At 50.2% G+C, this 19,078-nt stretch overlaps 1 protein-coding gene across 2 annotated transcripts in view; it reads left to right on the forward strand.

Annotated features, from left to right (window-relative positions):
* Window positions 1-19,078, forward strand: part of LOC106574038 (FYVE and coiled-coil domain-containing protein 1) — a 73,035-nt gene that overhangs the window by 10,482 nt on the left and 43,475 nt on the right. For both annotated transcript variants that reach the window (XM_014149551.3, XM_014149552.3), the window contains exons 8-11: window positions 36-2,552; window positions 3,524-3,616; window positions 6,060-6,178; window positions 10,522-10,689. In XM_014149551.3, the coding sequence (XP_014005026.1) occupies window positions 36-2,552; window positions 3,524-3,616; window positions 6,060-6,178; window positions 10,522-10,689 (2,897 nt within the window). The remainder of the gene's footprint in view (window positions 1-35; window positions 2,553-3,523; window positions 3,617-6,059; window positions 6,179-10,521; window positions 10,690-19,078) is intronic.

Consider the following 19,078-nt stretch of genomic DNA (forward strand, 5'->3'; position numbering starts at 1 on the left):
CTCTAGTACCCTGTTCCTCTAATACCCCCCACCAGCACGCTCATGAGTTCCCCGGCAGTCCTGAGTACGGCCAGGGCATGCTGAGCGAGCTGAACGAGTCGCTGCCTTCCGGCGTGGAGGTGAGCATGTTGGACGAGCTCCGCCTGGAGCTGGACCAGTCAGAGTTGAAACAGCAGGAGCTCCAGGACAGGGTGCGCCTGATGGGGGAGGAGGGTGCTGAGCTCAAAGGCGTGGTGGTGGAGCTCCAGAGGCAGCTGGACGTGTCCCTGACCGCACAGGAGGAACAGCAGGGTATGCAAGGGACCCTGAAAGCCCTGGAGAGGCGTGAGGAGGCCTTGTCCCGCGAGTTGGAGACCCTGAGGGCTGGGGAGAGGGCCAGGGAAGCAGAACAGCGCCACCTCCAGGAGAAGCTGGTGGCCGCAGAGGGGAAGAACGTAGAACTAATGGCCAAGCTGGACGGTGTGTTGGATGAGAAGGGCCAGCAGGCGACCAGCTATTTTGACTCAGCACAGAAGATCCACGAGCTGCTGGACAGACTGAAGGAGGCAGAGGGGGGGAAGATAGAGGCTCTGGCAGAGGGAGAGGATAGGAGGAGGCAGGCCGAGAAGCTGGCAAATGAGCTAAGGGTCAAGGAGGTGGCAGCAAAGGAGGATGAGGCCAAGCTGGAGGCGCTGTCAAAGTCTGCTGCAGAGGAGAAGTCTAAGTTCGCAGAGTGTGCAGAGGAGCAGTGTAACGCCATTGACAAGCTGCAGGGGGCATTGACTTTGAGGGAGAAGGAGGCCAGCAACCTGCAGAGGCAGCTGCATGACCTCCAGAGTGCTCTGGAAGAAAGGGAGATACAGGCAGAGGAGGCCAGGGACAGGGCGCAGGAGGAGAAAGAGGAGATCCAGGGAAGCATGGGCAATCTGAAAGAAGCCTTGGAAGTGGAACTCCTCTACCTGAAGAAGCAGTTGAAGACCAGAGAGGCGCAGCTGCTCTCCAGCACCCAGAAGCTCCAGCACCTGGAGGTCCAGAACCATAGCCTGACCACAGAGCGCGACGGCCTGAGCGCCAACCTCTCAGAACTGGAGTCCAGCGTCAGGGAGCAAGCCAATAGGATCGAGGAGTACAAGACCCAGTGCACCAATCTGATGGAGCTGAACGGGAAGTTGCTGGGCACAGTGAAGAGGAATGAGGAGCTGAAGAAGGAGCTGGCGGAAAGCCGGGGAGCCCTTGAGGGTGAGGTGGCTGCTCTGAGGGCCTCTGACAAGCAGTTGAGGGGCCAGCTGGACGATGCCAAAGTGACTGTGGATGAGAAGGACAGGAGGCTGCGTGAGGAGAACCGGGCCTTGGACGAGAGTCTGCAGAGGGCAGCCATGGCTGCCGAGGTGTCAGACGCCGCCAGTAAGCGGCTGGAGCAGGAGAACCTAGGCCTGAGGGAGGAGCAGGCCACGGTGAGTGCGGCCCTGAGCTCCATGCAGGATGAGCTGAAGGCCATCCAAGGGCAGATCGGAGAGCTGGAGAAGAGCTTGGGTCGGTCCCGCAGGAGTGAGGCCAGCCTGCAGGAGCAGCTCAAAGACCGGCAGGCCCAGCTCGAGAACAAGGAGAAAGGCTGTGTAGAGCTCCAGGCCAGGGTGGAGGCCCTAGAGGCCAGGGGGAGGGCACTGGAGAAGGCTAAGACAGATGCAGAAAAGGCCTGCGCCAAAAAGACAAAGCTGATAGAGAGGGTCACCACCGAGAAGCAGACGGTGGAGAGAACCCAGCTAGTGAGGAGCTCTGCCCAGGCCAAGGAGAGCCAGGAGATAGCCGCCAAAATGACCATGGTAGAGGGCCAGCTGGAGCTGAACATGAAGGAAGTGACCAGGCTCCAGGCGGAAGTGCTGGATCTGAGGGTGCAGCTGAACACCTCTGTGGAGGACAGGATGAGGAGCCAGGCCCAGCTGGAGGTGACGGAGGCCCACAGAGACGAACTCAGGACCCTAACGGAGCAGCTTAAAGCCCAGACCGAGGCACTCAACCAGAGGCACGTAGCCGAGCTCCTGCAGTGCAATGAGAGGGAAGAGGCTCTGAGCAGGGAGCGTGACCGGGTGGAGGCAGCCACCCGGGCAGAATTGGCTGCCGCTGAGGCCTCCGCCAGAGTAGAGCTGGCCACACTCAAGACCCAGAGCGAGAGGCTGGCCATGGAGAATGTTGAGACACGCGAGGGCCTCCACCGGGCCAATACAGAGATGGCAGAGCTTGGGATGACCATATGTAGACTAACAGCAGAAAGGGAGGAGGCCAAGGAAGGCTGGGCGGGGGAGGCAGGCAGGATAGGGGAGCTAGAGGAGCGGACGTCCAGGGAGGTGGAGCGGCAGGAGGCCTGCATGGCCGCCCTTCGCCAGGAGAACGCCAGCCTGAGAGAGGAGCTGAGGATGATGGAGAACCTTCCGGCAGCCATGCTGGAGCTCCAGGAGAAGCTGGAGAAGGCGGAGGGCCAGGTGAGGAACCTCAAAGACTCAAGTCGGGAGGAAATGGAGGCGATCAAGTTCCAGATGAGCTCCGAGAGCATGAATCATCAGAACCAGATCAAGGTGAGTTTGACTGGAGTTCTGTGAAAAGCGTGTGCCGTGGGGGAATCCCGGACAGGAGAAAAATCATATCATTACGGCAGCACATGAAAGGGCAGTTTATGCTGTATTTCCACCCAGTGTTTACCCAAAAGTCTCAGACTTTTCTGTTTCCATCTGCGTGGGTCAGCACCCGTGTCTCACTGGGCCATGGCTCAGGTGGACCTGCTCTAACTTGGGGCCAAAGCCAGGCCACTGGTACTTTTCAGCTGACATATAAATAATAATGTCTAACTGTGGACTTCAACACCCAGCGGAGGATGTTGATTCTGCTCATCACAAGTCCTCACTGTCAGCCCTAGCTATGGAGACACAATTTCCCTAGTATATCATAAGGGTGTATACACTAGTGTAACAGTGGTGTTAGTCGAAAGCAGCATTAACAGCAATGTGATTAATAAAACCGTTAATGACTACCTGGCACCATTAGAACACCTGTGTGTTTTACTCTCCATTAGAACACCTGTGTGTTTTACTCTCCATTAGAACACCTGTGTGTTTTACTCTCCATTAGAACACTTGTGTGTTTTACTCTCCATTAGAACACCTGTGTGTTTTACTCTCCATTAGAACACCTGTGTGTTTTACTCTCCATTAGAACACCTGTGTGTTTTACTCTCCATTAGAACACCTGTGTGTTTTACTCTCCATTAGAACACCTGTGTGTTTTACTCTCCATTAGAACACCTGTGTGTTTTACTCTCCATTAGAACACCTGTGTGTTTTACTTTCCATTTGAACACCTGTGTGTTTTACTCTCCATTAGAACACCTGTGTGTTTTACTTTCCATTTGAACACCTGTGTGTTTTACTCTCCATTAGAACACCTGTGTGTTTTACTCTCTATTAGAACACCTGTGTGTTTTACTCTCCATTAGAACACCTGTGTGTTTTACTCTCCATTAGAACACCTGTGTGTTTTACTCTCTATCCAGAGTGTGAATGATGAGCTGGGGAAACTGAGAGTCCAGCTGCCAAAAGAGCAGGAGAAGGTGTCCGGTCTGGAGGCCAAAGTCTCAGAGTTAGAGGTTTGTAATCTTCACCTCTTCACGTTATTCACATACAGTGCATTCGGAAAGTATTCAGACCCCTTGACTTTTTCCAAATTTTGTTACAATACAGCCTTATTCTAAAATATATTAAATTGTTTTTTCTTCTTCATCAATCTACACACAATACCCCATAATGACAAAGCAAAAACAGGTTTTAATAAATTGTTGCAAATTTACAAAAAACAACAACAACTGAAATATCAAATTTAAAGTATTCAGACCCTTTACTCAGTACTTTGTTGAAGCACCTTTGGCAGCGATTACAGTCTTCAGTCTTCTTGGGTATGACTCTACAAGCTTGGCACACCTATATTTGGGGAGTTTCTCCCATTCTCCTCTGCAGATCATGTCAAGCTCTGTCAGGTTGGATGGGTAGCATCACTGCACAGCCATTTTCAGGTCTCTCCATTTATGTTCGACCTGGTTCATGTCCAGGCTCTGGCTGGACCACTCAAGGACATTCAGAGACTTGTCCCGAAGCCACTCCTGTGTTGTCTTGGCAGTGTGCTTAGAGTCGTTGTTCTGTTGGAAGGTGAACCTTCGCCCCAGTCTGAGGTCCTGAGCGCTCTGGAGCTGGTTTTCATCAAGGATCTCTCTGTACTTTGCTCAGTTAATCTTTCCCTCGATTCTGACTAGTCTCACAGTCCCTGCCGCTGAAAACATCCCCATAGTGTGATGCTGCCACCACCATGCTTCACTGTAGGGATGGTGCCAGGTTTCCTCCAGACGTGACGCTTGGCATTCAGGCCAAAGAGTTAAATCTTAGTTTCATCAGACCAGAGAATCTTGTTTCTCGTGGTCTGAGAGTCTTTAGGTGCCTTTTGGCAATCTCCAAGTGGGCTGTCATGTGCCTTTTACTGAGGAGTGGCTTCCTTCTGGCCACTCTACCATAAAGGCCTGATTGGTGGAGTGCAGCAGAGATGGTTGTCCTTCTGGAAGGTTCTCCCATCTCCACAGAGGAACTCTGGAGCTCTGTCAGAGTGACCATTGGGTTCTTGGTCACCTCCCTGACCAAGGCCCTTCTCCCCCGATTGCTCAGTTTGGCCGGGCGGCCAGCTCTAGGAAGAGTCTTTGTGGTTCCAAACTTCTTCCATTTAAGAATGATAGAGGCCACTGTGTTCTTGAGGAAGTTCAATGCTGCAGACATTTTTTGTTACTCTTCCCCTGATCTGTGCCTTGACACAATCCTGTCTCGGAGCTCTATGGACAATTCCTTTGACCTCATGGCTCGGTTTTTGCTCTGACATGCACTGTCAACTGTGGGACGTTATATAAACAGGTGTGTGCCTTTCCAAATCATGTCCAATCAATTGAATTTACCACAGGTGGACTCCAATCAAGTTGTAAAACATCTCAAGGATGATCAATGGAAACAGGATGCACCTGAGCTCAATTTCGAGTCTCGTAGCAAAGGGTCTGAATACTTATGTATAGAAGGAAGGTATTTCTGTTTTTTATTTGTAATCCATTTGCAAAAATTTCTTAACCTGTTTTCACTTTGTCAATATTGTCAATATTGTGATGATTTTTTTCTTATTTAATCCATTTTAGAATAAGGCTATAACATAACAAAATGTGGAAAAAGTCAAAGGGTCTGAATACTTTCCGCATGCACAGTATGACAAGAGTACAATATAACAATCCCTTGTCTTGTAATGTATTTTCTCTGTAATGTCTTTTGTCTGTAATGTCTTTTGTCTGTAATGTATTTTTTGTTATATGTCGGAACCCAGTAAGACTAGCTGTCACCATTAGCGTCACCATGGGGATCCTAATAAATCACAATCAAGATACATACAGTAAAACACTTTGGGAAACACTGGCAGAGAAAAAATGATTGGCTAAATGGCATGTCTGTTCAGCACTGTCTTTAGACCCAATTCAAATAGCTGACATTGAAATAGCTGAAAGCAAAGAATCAGTGATGAGAATTCGTAAGATGATCATGTAATTGGGTGGATGACAAAGTCAGATGTGTACACGTCCAGCCTGCCTGCTCTGGCGTACGCTTTTTACATTTTCATTAGAGATGCCAAGGAATAAATATGAGGGAGGGCAAAGAAAAGAATATGAAAGAAGAGCAAGCCTGTACACAGCTGACTGGGTTAATTAATACGACACAGATTAGAGTTCGGTGTTCATCAGCCGAGTATGATAAAACAGAGAGCCGAGTGGTCTTAATCTCCTTCCTGTCCTTGCCTAGAGAGGATGTGACACGTTGTAATTAATCTGCCTGTACTGTGCTATGATAATCTGAGTGAAGGAAAGAGATAGGCCGTTCATTTACAAAGCATCGCTCCGCTGTAGACTTCTTAATCCTTTGTCTGTATTAATTTATCAACGGATCAAACACCTGTTTCTGAAAGCTTGTTGGTTCTTTTTTTATAACTACTGCATGTTATGATTATGTTTGATGAAGGGGGTGAATGAGGAATACTCACGGCTGATTGGAGAGAAGGATGCTCACATCACAAAGTCCGAAGCAGCCATTTGTCAGAGCGAGAGAGAGATTCAGCACCTAAGAGACCGTGTCACCAGGTAAGGCTATAACCCCGGCATTTACCTATTATACCCCACACAGAAAACAACCTTTCCATTTAGATGAGCTAAGTAGCCCCTGTCTTAAGATATTTTTAAACGTATCGTACAGAATGGACAAGACAATTCTGCCTGCTAGTCTCTTATGTAAGTGCATGAGTCAAAGATTATGCATTTTCAACATGTCCCTGATTGAGTCTGTAATACCAACATGTTTCAAGCAGACCACCATAGTCCCTGTGCTCAAGAACACAAAGGCAACCTGCCTAAATGACTACAGACCCGTAGCACTCACGTCCATAGCCATGAAGTGCTTTGAAATGCTGGTAATGGCTCACATCAACACCATTATCCCAGAAACCCAAGACCCACTCCAATTTGCATACCGCCCAAACAGATCCACAGATGATGCAATCTCTATTGCACTCCACACTGCCCTTTCCCACCTGGACAAAAGGAACACTTATGTGAGAATGCTATTCATTGACTACAGCAAGGCGTTTAACACCATAGTACCCTCAAAGCTCATCACTAAGCTAAGGATCCTGGGACTAAACAACTCCCTCTGCAACTGGATCCTGGACTTCCTGACGGGCCGCCCCCAGTTAATGAGGGTAGGTAGCAACACATCTGCCACGCTGATCCTCAACACTGGAGCTCCACAGGGGTGCATGCTCACAGACCTCCTCAACTCCCTGTTCACCCACGACTGCATGGCCAGGCACGACTCCAACACCATCATTAAGTTTGCAGACGACACAACAGTGGTAGGCCTGATCACCGACAACGACGAGACAGCCTATAGGGAGGAGGTCAGAGACCTGGCCGGGTGGTGCCAGAATAACAACCTATCCCTCAACGTAACCAAGACTAAGGAGATGATTGTGGACTACAGGAAAAGGAGGACAGAGTACGCCCCCATTCTCATCGACGGGGCTGTAGTGGAGCAGGTTGAGAGCTTCAAGTTCCTTGGTGTCCACATCACCAACAAACTAGAATGGTCCAAACACACCAAGACAGTCGTGAAGAGGGCACGACAAAGCCTATTCCCCCGCAGGAAACTAAAAAGATTTGTCATGGGTCCTGAGATCTTCAAAAGGTTCTACAGCTGCAACATCGAGAGCATCCTGACTGGTTGCATAACTGCCTAGTACGGCAATTGCTCGGCCTCCGACCGCAAGGCACTAGAGAGGGTAGTGTGTACAGCCCAGTACGTCACTGGGGCTAAGCTGCCTGCCATCCAGGACCTCTATACCAGGCGGTGTCAGAGGAAGGCCCTAAGAATTGTCAAAGACCCCAGCCACCCTAGTCATAGACTGTTCTCTCTACTACTGCGTGGCAAGTGGTACCGGAGTGCCAAGGCTAGGACAAAAAGGCTTCTCAACAGTTTTTACCCCCAAGCCATCAGACTCCTGAACAGGTAATCAAATGGCTACCCGGACTATTTGCATTGTGTGCCCCCCAACCCCTCTTTTACGCTGCTAGTCTCTGTTTATCATATATGCACAGTCACTTTAACTATACATTAATGTATGTATGTACATACTACCTCAATTGGCCCGACCAACCAGTGCTCCCGCACATTGGCTAACCGGGCTATCTGTATTGTGTCCCGCCACCCGCCAACCCCTCTTTGCGCTACTGATACTCTCTGTTCATCATATATGCATAGTCACTTTAACCATACAGTGAGGGAAAAAAGTATTTGATCCCCTGCTGATTTTGTACGTTTGCCCACTGAAAAAAGAAATGATCAGTCTATCATTTTAATGGTAGGTTTATTTGGACAGTGAGAGACAGAATAACAGCAAAAAAAATCCAGAAAAACGCATGTCAAAAATGTTATAAATTGATTTGCATTTTAATGAGGGGAAATAAGTATTTGACCCCCTCTCAATCAGAAAGATTTCTGGCTCCCAGGTGTCTTTTATACAGGTAACGAGCTGAGATTAGGAGCACACTCTTAAAGGGGGCTCATAATCTCAGTTTATTACCTGTATAAAAGACACCTGTCCACAGAAGCAATCAATCAATCAGATTCCAAACTCCTCACCATGGCCAAGACGAAAGAGCTCTCCAAGGATGTCAGGGACAAGATTGTAGACCTACACAAGGGCTACAATGGGCTACAAGACCATCGCCAAGCAGCTTGGTGAGAAGGTGACAACAGTTGGTGCGATTATTCGCAAATGGAAGAAACACAAAAGAACTGTCAATCTCCCTCGGCCTGGGGCTCCATGCAAGATCTCACCTCGTGGCGTTGCAATGAACATGAGAACAGTGAGGAATCAGCCCAGAACTACACGGGAGGATCTTGTCAATGATCTCAAGGCAGCTGGGACCATAGTCACCAAGAAAACAATAGGTAACACACTACGCCGTGAAGGACTGAAATCCTGCAGCGCCCTCAAGGTCCCCCTACTCAAGAAAGCACATATACATGCCCGTCTGAAGTTTGCCAATGAACATCTGAATGATTCAGAGGACAACTGGGTGAAAATGGAGCTCTTTGGCATCAACTCAACTCGCCGTGTTTGGAGGAGGAGGAATGCTGCCTATGACCCCAAGAACACCATCCCCACCGTCAAACATGGAGGTGGAAACATTCTGCTTTGGGGGTGTTCTTCTGCTAAGGGGACAGGACAACTTCACCGCATCAAAGGGACGATGGACGGGGCCATGTACCGTCAAATCTTGGGTGAGAACCTCCTTCCCTCAGCCAGGGCATTGAAAATGGGTCGTGGATGGGTATTCCAGCATGACAATGACCCAAAACACACGGCCAAGGCAACAAAGGAGTGGCTCAAGAAGAAGCACATTAAGGTCCTGGAGTGGCCTAGCCAGTCTCCAGACCTTAATCCCATAGAAAGTCTGTGGAGGGAGCTGAAGGTTCAAGTTGCCAAACGTCAGCCTCGAAACCTTAATGACTTGGAGAAGATCTGCAAAGAGGTGTGGGACAAAATCCCTCCTGAGATGTGTGCAAACCTGGTGGCCAACTACAAGAAACGTCTGACCTCTGTGATTGCCAACAAGGGTTTTGCCACCAAGTACTAAGTCATGTTTTGCAGAGGGGTCAAATACTTATTTCCCTCATTAAAATGCAAATCAATTTATAACATTTTTGACATGCGTTTTTCTGGATTTTTTTGTTGTTATTCTGTCTCTCACTGTTCAAATAAACCTACCATTAAAATTATAGACTGATCATTTCTTTGTCAGTGCGTAAACGTACAAAATCAGCAGGGGATCAAATACTTTTTTCCCTCACTGTATCTACATGTACATACTACCTCAATCAGCCTGACTAACCGGTGGCTGTATGTAGCCTCGCTACTTTTATAGCCTCTCTACTGTATATAGCCTCGCTACTGTTTTTCACTGTCTTTTTACTGTTGTTTTTATTTCTTTACTCACCTATTGTTCACCTAATATATTTTTTGCACTATTGGTTAGAGCCTGTAAGTAAGCATTTCACTGTAAGGTCTACACCTGTTGTATTTTGCGCACGTGACAAATACACTTTGATTTGATACAGTCAGCACCATGTAATCGTACGCACTCTCTTTTCCATTCTCTTAAAGTAACTGTCCAGTATTTCCAGAGTTCTATGAAATATTGCCTATAATTAATTTAAAGTTGTTATTATTAAGTATGTTAAAAAGCAGCTTTTATGTGTTGGAAATGTGTGGGCGTACCACAACAAAAAAATGGGGTGGGCGTATACCGGTCATTAAAATATTCATGCAGTAGACCGCTGATTGGCCAGCTCAGCCAACAAGCCAACATGACGTCATGCTCTATGAGGAAATAGCAAGCATTTTTTAAACAATCTTTTTGAGATACAAGTTTGAGGTGGGGTTTTTGAAGTGTTTTTTCTCCAATTTATGTTTTAGCCACATATACTAGTATAGGACAAGTCAACAACATTATTTGGGATGAGTTAACAGAATATTAACTTTTACAAATATTCAGTGGACAGTTAAAGCCAATTTATGCTTACTCCAGAAATGCGATCCGGAGGCTCTGTACAGAGAGTGTGATGCAATTGCGGAGCCTCCGTACGCTTGCGAAGGCCAAATCGAGCTCCATACTGCGAAGGGCTCTGTTTAGCTCCGCATTGACATGATTGGTTGATGGTAGGTGGGGCAGGTCCTGTATAAATACAATCTAACTTCCTTCACAACAGCTCGGCTCTGCTCCGCGAAGCGCAAGAAGTATGAATGCTCTGACTTCTGTGGAGTCCGCATCGCAGTAAATGCTGTACGGCCACTGCAGATGTCGGATTGAACATGCAGAGCCTTGTACTTTAATATTTTTCTCTCCCTTATCTCTCTGTCATTTAGTGCTGAGGAGGCTCTCTCAACGGTCCAGGCGGTGTGTGAGGAGCAAAAGCAGAAACTGGAGCAGGCCGAGGTGGACAAACGTAGTCATTATCTTAGGACGGCCGCAGAGATCGACGACCTATACCGAACCAAAAGCACTCTGGAGGAGCGCCTCATCGAACTTATCAAGTACGACCTAGTCCCTCCTCTGCACTCTCCTGAGCGCGGGAAGAAAAAGACAAAGCGACAGCTGAACCTTTGATCTGTAGATCTAAGACAGGCTTTTGTTTAGATACTGGAAAGGGTGTGTTTTCTGCCTTTGTTTGGGTGATCAGATAGCAAGGTCTGGTTCTACCCTCTTGGCTGAGTCCTGTGGAGAGTTTGTCCTCTGAGGATGCTCTCCCATAGCGAGCACAGTGTGGGTCTTTGTAATGCCATCTCACCACTGACAGTCTCATCTGACAAAAAGGAGGGAGGGAGGGATCTGATGAAAAGGAGGGAGGGAGGGATCTGATGAAAAGGAGGGAGAGAGGGATCTGACGAAAAGGAGGGAGGGAAGGAAAGGAAAAGAGGTGGATTGAGGAACAGGATGTAGGTGAGTGACACAGAGGATGAAAAATAAATAAGTTGTTTGGAGACATAGAGAGACCGCTTCTGAATTCAAAATCAACCTCTAGGCACTTCTGTAGTTGTGAAAGGATTGGTTAGGTGTATCCAATATGGCAAAATGGGCATCTAGACTCCTAGAGGGCAATATACAATAATTGCTATATATCTTATACATATCCGATCCTTTCAGATCTTTGCCTAGGAGTAGTCCATTTGGAATTCAGAAAGAGTCACAAGATATCAAGGAAGAAGACAGCGAGAGGGGGATATTAAGGAGGAAGACAGCGAGAGGGGGATATCAAGGAGGAAGACAGCGAGAGGGGGATATCAAGGAGGAAGACAGCGAGAGGGGGATATTAAGGAGGAAGACAGCGAGAGGGGGATATTAAGGAGGAAGACAGCGAGAGGGGGATATCAAGGAGGAAGACAGCGAGAGGGGGATATAAAGGAGGAAGACAGCGAGAGGGGGATATCAAGGAGGAAGACAGCCAGAGGGGGATATCAAGGAGGAAGACAGCCAGAGGGGGATATCAAGGAGGAAGACAGCGAGAGGGGGATATCAAGGAGGAAGACAGCGAGAGGGGGATATCAAGGAGGAAGACAGCGAGAGGGGGATATCAAGGAGGAAGACAGCGAGAGGGGGATATCAAGGAGGAAGATGGCGAGAGGGGGATGGATATTAAGGAGGAAGACAGCGAGAGGGGGATATTAAGGAGGAAGACAGCAAGAGGGGGATATTAAGGAGGAAGACAGCGAGAGGGGGATATCAAGGAGGAAGACAGCGAGAGGGGGATATCAAGGAGGAAGACAGCGAGAGGGGGATATTAAGGAGGAAGACAGCGAGAGGGGGATATCAAGGAGGAAGACAGCCAGAGGGGGATATCAAGGAGGAAGACAGCGAGAGGGGGATATCAAGGAGGAAGACAGCCAGAGGGGGATATCAAGGAGGAAGACAGCGAGAGGGGGATATCAAGAAGGAAGACAGCGAGAGGGGGATATCAAGGAGGAAGACAGCGAGAGGGGGATATCAAGGAGGAAGACAGCGAGAGGGGGATGGATATTAAGGAGGAAGACAGCGAGAGGGGGATATCAAGGAGGAAGACAGCGAGAGGGGGATATCAAGGAGGAAGACAGCCAGAGGGGGATGGATATCAAGGAGGAAGACAGCCAGAGGGGGATGGATATCAAGGAGGAAGACAGCGAGAGGGGGATATCAAGGAGGAAGACAGCCAGAGGGGGATGGATATCAAGGAGGAAGACAGCGAGAGGGGGATATTAAGGAGGAAGACAGCGAGAGGGGGATATCAAGGAGGAAGACAGCGAGAGGGGGATATCAAGGAGGAAGACGGCGAGAGGGGGATATCAAGGAGGAAGACAGCGAGAGGGGGATATTAAGGAGGAAGACAGCGAGAGGGGGATATCAAGGAGGAAGACAGCGAGAGGGGGATATCAAGGAGGAAGACAGCGAGAGGGGGATATCAAGGAGGAAGACAGCGAGAGGGGGATATCAAGGAGGAAGACAGCGAGAGGGGGATATCAAGGAGGAAGACAGCGAGAGGGGGATATCAAGGAGGAAGACAGCGAGAGGGGGATGGATATTAAGGAGGAAGACAGCGAGAAGGGGATATCAAGGAGGAAGACAGCGAGAGGGGGATGGATATTAAGGAGGAAGACAGCGAGAGGGGGATATTAAGGAGGAAGACAGCGAGAGGGGGATATCAAGGAGGAAGACAGCGAGAGGGGGATATCAAGGAGGAAGACAGCGAGAGGGGGATGGATATTAAGGAGGAAGACAGCGAGAGGGGGATGGATATTAAGGAGGAAGACAGCGAGAGGGGGATATTAAGGAGGAAGACAGCGAGAGGGGGATGGATATTAAGGAGGAAGACAGCGAGAGGGGGATGGATATTAAGGAGGAAGACAGCGAGAGGGGGATATCAAGGAGGAAGACAGCGAGAGGGGGATATCAAGGAGGAAGACAGCGAGAGGGGGATATCAAGGAGGAAGACAGCGAGAGGGGGATATTAAGGAGGAAGACAGCGAAAGGGGGATGGATATTAAGGAGGAAGACAGCGAGAGGGGGATATCAAGGAGGAAGACAGCGAGAGGGGGATATCAAGGAGGAAGACAGCGAGAGGGGGATATCAAGGAGGAAGATGGCGAGAGGGGGATATTAAGGAGGAAGACGGCGAGAGGGGGATATCAAGGAGGAAGACAGCGAGAGGGGGATATCAAGGAGGAAGACAGCGAGAGGGGGATATTAAGGAGGAAGACAGCCAGAGGGGGATGGATATCAAGGAGAAAGACAGCGAGAAGGGGATATTAAGGAGGAAGACAGCCAGAGGGGGATGGATATCAAGGAGGAAGACAGCGAGAGGGGTATATTAAGGAGGAAGACAGCGAGAGGGGGATATCAAGGAGGAAGACAGCGAGAGGGGGATATCAAGGAGGAAGACAGCGAGAGGGGGATATCAAGGAGGAAGACAGCCAGAGGGGGATATCAAGGAAGAAGACAGCGAGAGGGGGATATCAAGGAGGAAGACAGCCAGAGGGGGATATCAAGGAGGAAGACAACGAGAGGGGGATATCAAGGAGGAAGACAGCGAGAGGGGGATATCAAGGAGGAAGACAGTGAGAGGGGGATATCAAGGAGGAAGACAGCGAGAGGGGGACGGATATTATGGAGGAAGACAGCGAGAAGGGGATATCAAGGAGGAAGACAGCGAGAGGGGGATGGATATTAAGGAGGAAGATAGCGAGAGGGGGATATTAAGGAGGAATACAGCGAGAGGGGGATATCAAGGAGGAAGACAGCGAGAGGGGGATATCAAGGAGGAAGACAGCGAGAGGGGGATGGATATTAAGGAGGAAGACAGCGAGAGGGGGATATTAAGGAGGAAGACAGCGAGAGGGGGATATTAAGGAGGAAGACAGCGAGAGGGGGATGGATATTAAGGAGGAAGACAGCGAGAGGGGGATATCAAGGAGGAAGACAGCGAGAGGGGGATATCAAGGAGGAAGACAGCGAGAGGGGGATATCAAGGAGGAAGACAGCGAGAGGGGGATGGATATTAAGGAGGAAGACAGCGAGAAGGGGATATCAAGGAGGAAGACGGCAAGAGGGGGATATTAAGGAGGAAGACGGCGAGAGGGGGATATCAAGGAGGAAGACAGCGAGAGGGGGAAGGATATTAAGGAGGAAGACAGCGAGAGGGGGATATCAAGGAGGAAGACAGCGAGAGGGGGATATTAAGGAGGAAGACAGCGAGAGGGGGATATCAAGGAGGAAGACAGCGAGAGGGGGATATCAAGGAGGAAGACAGCGAGAGGGGGATATCAAGGAGGAAGACAGCGAGAGGGGGATATTAAGGAGGAAGACAGCGAGAGGGGGATATCAAGGAAGAAGACAGCGAGAGGGGGATGGATATTAAGGAGGAAGACAGCGAGAGGGGGATATCAAGGAGGAAGACAGCGAGAGGGGGATATCAAGGAGGAAGACAGCGAGAGGGGGATATCAAGGAGGATGACAGCGAGAGGGGGATATCAAGGAGGAAGACAGCGAGAGGGGGATATCAAGGAGGAAGACAGCGAGAGGGGGATATCAAGGACGAAGACAGCGAGAGGGGGATATTAAGGAGGAAGACAGCGAGAGGGGGATATCAAGGAGGAAGACAGCGAGAGGGGGATATCAAGGAGGAAGACAGCGAGAGGGGGATATCAAGGAGGAAGACAGCGAGAGGGGGATATTAAGGAGGAAGACAGCGAGAGAGGGATTTCAAGGAGGAAGACAGCGAGAGGGGGATATTAAGGAGGAAGACAGCGAGAGGGGGATATCAAGGAGGAAGACAGCGAGAGGGGGATATTAAGGAGGAAGACAGCCAGAGGGGGATGGATATCAAGGAGAAAGACAGCGAGAAGGGGATATTAAGGAGGAAGACAGCCAGAGGGGGATGGATATCAAGGAGGAAGACAGCGAGAGGGGTATATTAAGGAGGAAGACAGCGAGAGGGGGATATCAAGGAGGAAGACAGCGAGAGGGGGATATCAAGGAGGAAGACAGCGAGAGGGGGATATCAAGGAGGAAGACAGCCAGAGGGGGATATCAAGGAAGAAGACAGCGAGAGGGGGATATCAAGGAGGAAGACAGCCAGAGGGGGATATCAAGGAGGAAGACAACGAGAGGGGGATATCAAGGAGGAAGACAGCGAGAGGGGGATATCAAGGAGGAAGACAGTGAGAGGGGGATATCAAGGAGGAAGACAGCGAGAGGGGGACGGATATTATGGAGGAAGACAGCGAGAAGGGGATATCAAGGAGGAAGACAGCGAGAGGGGGATGGATATTAAGGAGGAAGATAGCGAGAGGGGGATATTAAGGAGGAATACAGCGAGAGGGGGATATCAAGGAGGAAGACAGCGAGAGGGGGATATCAAGGAGGAAGACAGCGAGAGGGGGATGGATATTAAGGAGGAAGACAGCGAGAGGGGGATATTAAGGAGGAAGACAGCGAGAGGGGGATATTAAGGAGGAAGACAGCGAGAGGGGGATGGATATTAAGGAGGAAGACAGCGAGAGGGGGATATCAAGGAGGAAGACAGCGAGAGGGGGATATCAAGGAGGAAGACAGCGAGAGGGGGATATCAAGGAGGAAGACAGCGAGAGGGGGATGGATATTAAGGAGGAAGACAGCGAGAAGGGGATATCAAGGAGGAAGACGGCAAGAGGGGGATATTAAGGAGGAAGACGGCGAGAGGGGGATATCAAGGAGGAAGACAGCGAGAGGGGGAAGGATATTAAGGAGGAAGACAGCGAGAGGGGGATATCAAGGAGGAAGACAGCGAGAGGGGGATATTAAGGAGGAAGACAGCGAGAGGGGGATATCAAGGAGGAAGACAGCGAGAGGGGGATATCAAGGAGGAAGACAGCGAGAGGGGGATATCAAGGAGGAAGACAGCGAGAGGGGGATATTAAGGAGGAAGACAGCGAGAGGGGGATATCAAGGAAGAAGACAGCGAGAGGGGGATGGATATTAAGGAGGAAGACAGCGAGAGGGGGATATCAAGGAGGAAGACAGCGAGAGGGGGATATCAAGGAGGAAGACAGCGAGAGGGGGATATCAAGGAGGATGACAGCGAGAGGGGGATATCAAGGAGGAAGACAGCGAGAGGGGGATATCAAGGAGGAAGACAGCGAGAGGGGGATATCAAGGACGAAGACAGCGAGAGGGGGATATTAAGGAGGAAGACAGCGAGAGGGGGATATCAAGGAGGAAGACAGCGAGAGGGGGATATCAAGGAGGAAGACAGCGAGAGGGGGATATCAAGGAGGAAGACAGCGAGAGGGGGATATTAAGGAGGAAGACAGCGAGAGAGGGATTTCAAGGAGGAAGACAGCGAGAGGGGGATATTAAGGAGGAAGACAGCGAGAGGGGGATATCAAGGAGGAAGACAGCGAGAGGGGGATATCAAGGAGGAAGACAGCGAGAGGGGGATATCAAGGAGGAAGACAGCGAGAGGGGGATATTAAGGAGGAAGACAGCGAGAGAGGGATTTCAAGGAGGAAGACAGCGAGAGGGGGATATCAAGGAGGAAGACAGCGAGAGGGGGATATCAAGTAGGAAGACAGCGAGAGGGGGATATCAAGGAGGAAGACAGCGAGAGGGGGATATCAAGGAGGAAGACAGCGAGAGGGGGATATCAAGGAGGAAGACAGCGAGAGGGGGATATTAAGGAGGAAGACAGCGAGAGGGGGATATCAAGGAAGAAGACAGCGAGAGGGGGATGGATATTAAGGAGGAAGACAGCGAGAGGGGGATATCAAGGAGGAAGACAGCGAGAGGGGGATATCAAGGAGGAAGACAGCGAGAGGGGGATATCAAGGAGGATGACAGCGAGAGGGGGATATCAAGGAGGAAGACAGCGAGAGGGGGATATCAAGGAGGAAGACAGCGAGAGGGGGATATCAAGGAGGAAGACAGCGAGAGGGGGATATTAAGGAGGAAGACAGCGAGAGGGGGATATTAAGGAGGAAGACAGCGAGAGGGGGATATCAAGGAGGAAGACAGCGAGAGGGGGATATCAAGGAGGAAGACAGCGAGGGGGATATTAAGGAGGAAGACAGCGAGAGAGGGATTTCAAGGAGGAAGACAGCGAGAGGGGGATATCAAGGAGGAAGACAGCGAGAGGGGGATATCAAGTAGGAAGACAGCGAGAGGGGGATATCAAGGAGGAAGACAGCGAGAGGGGGATATCAAGGAGGAAGACAGCGAGAGGGGGATATCAAGGAGGAAGACAGCGAGAGGGGGATATCAAGGAGGAAGACAGCTAGAGGGGGATATCAAGGAGGAAGACAGCGAGAGGGGGATATTAAGGAGGAAGACAGCGAGAGGGGGATATCAAGGAGGAAGACAGCGAGAGGGGGATATTAAGGAGGAAGACAGCGAGAGGGGGATATCAAGGAGGAAGAAAGCGAGAGGGGGATATCAAGGAGGAAGACAGCGAGAGGGGGATATCAAGGAGGAAGACAGCGAGAGGGGGATATCAAGGAGGAAGACAGCGAGAGGGGGATATTAAGGAGGAAGACAGCCAGAGGGGGATGGATATCAAGGAGGAAGACAGCGAGAGGGGGATATTAAGGAGGAAGACAGCCAGAGGGGGATGGATATCAAGGAGGAAGACAGCGAGAGGGGGATATTAAGGAGGAAGACAGCGAGAGGGGGATATCAAGGAGGAAGACAGCGAGAGGGGGATATCAAGGAGGAAGACGGCGAGAGGGGAATATCAAGGAGGAAGACGGCGAGAGGGGGATATTAAGGAGGAAGACAGCGAGAGGGGGATATCAAGGAGGAAGACAGCGAGAGGGGGATATCAAGGAGGAAGACAGCGAGAGGGCGATATCAAGGAGGAAGACAGCGAGAGGGGATATCAAGGAGGAAGACAGCCAGAGGGGGATATCAAGGAGGAAGACAGCGAGAGGGGGATATTAAGGAGGAAGACAGCGAGAGGGGGATATCAAGGAGGAAGACAGCGAGAGGGGGATATTAAGGAGGAAGACAGCGAGAGGGGGATATCAAGGAGGAAGACAGCGAGAGGGGGATATCAAGGAGGAAGACAGCGAGAGGGGGATATCAAGGAGGAAGACAGCGAGAGGGGGATATCAAGGAGGAAGACAGCGAGAGGGGGATATTAAGGAGGAAGACAGCCAGAGGGGGATGGATATCAAGGAGGAAGACAGCGAGAGGGGGATATTAAGGAGGAAGACAGCCAGAGGGGGATGGATATCAAGGATGAAGACAGCGAGAGGGGGATATTAAGGAGGAAGACAGCGAGAGGGGGATATCAAGGAGGAAGACAGCGAGAGGGGGATATCAAGGAGGAAGACGGCGAGAGGGGAATATCAAGGAGGAAGACAGCGAGAGGGGGATATTAAGGAGGAAGACAGCGAGAGGGGGATATCAAGGAGGAAGACAGCGAGAGGGGGATATCAAGGAGGAAGACAGCGAGAGGGGGATATCAAGGAGGAAGACAGCGAGAGGGGGATATCAAGGAGGAAGACAGCGAGAGGGGGATATCAAGGAGGAAGACAGCCAGAGGGGGATATCAACGAGGAAGACAGCCAGAGGGGGATATTAAGGAGGAAGACAGCCAGAGGGGGATGGATATCAAGGAGGAAGACAGCGAGAGGGGGATATCAAGGAGGAAGACAGCCAGAGGGGGATGGATATCAAGGAGGAAGACAGCGAGAGGGGGATATTAAGGAGGAAGACAGCGAGAGGGGGATATCAAGGAGGAAGACAGCGAGAGGGGGATATCAAGGAGGAAGACGGCGAGAGGGGGATATCAAGGAGGAAGACAGCGAGAGGGGGATATTAAGGAGGAAGACAGCGAGAGGGGGATATCAAGGAGGAAGACAGCGAGAGGGGGATATCAAGGAGGAAGACAGCGAGAGGGGGATATCAAGGAGGAAGACA

The sequence above is a fragment of the Salmo salar genome, chromosome 16 (genome assembly GCF_965601325.2).
Source record: "Salmo salar chromosome 16, fSalSal1, whole genome shotgun sequence".
In the NCBI taxonomy this organism is placed as follows: domain Eukaryota; kingdom Metazoa; phylum Chordata; class Actinopteri; order Salmoniformes; family Salmonidae; genus Salmo; species Salmo salar.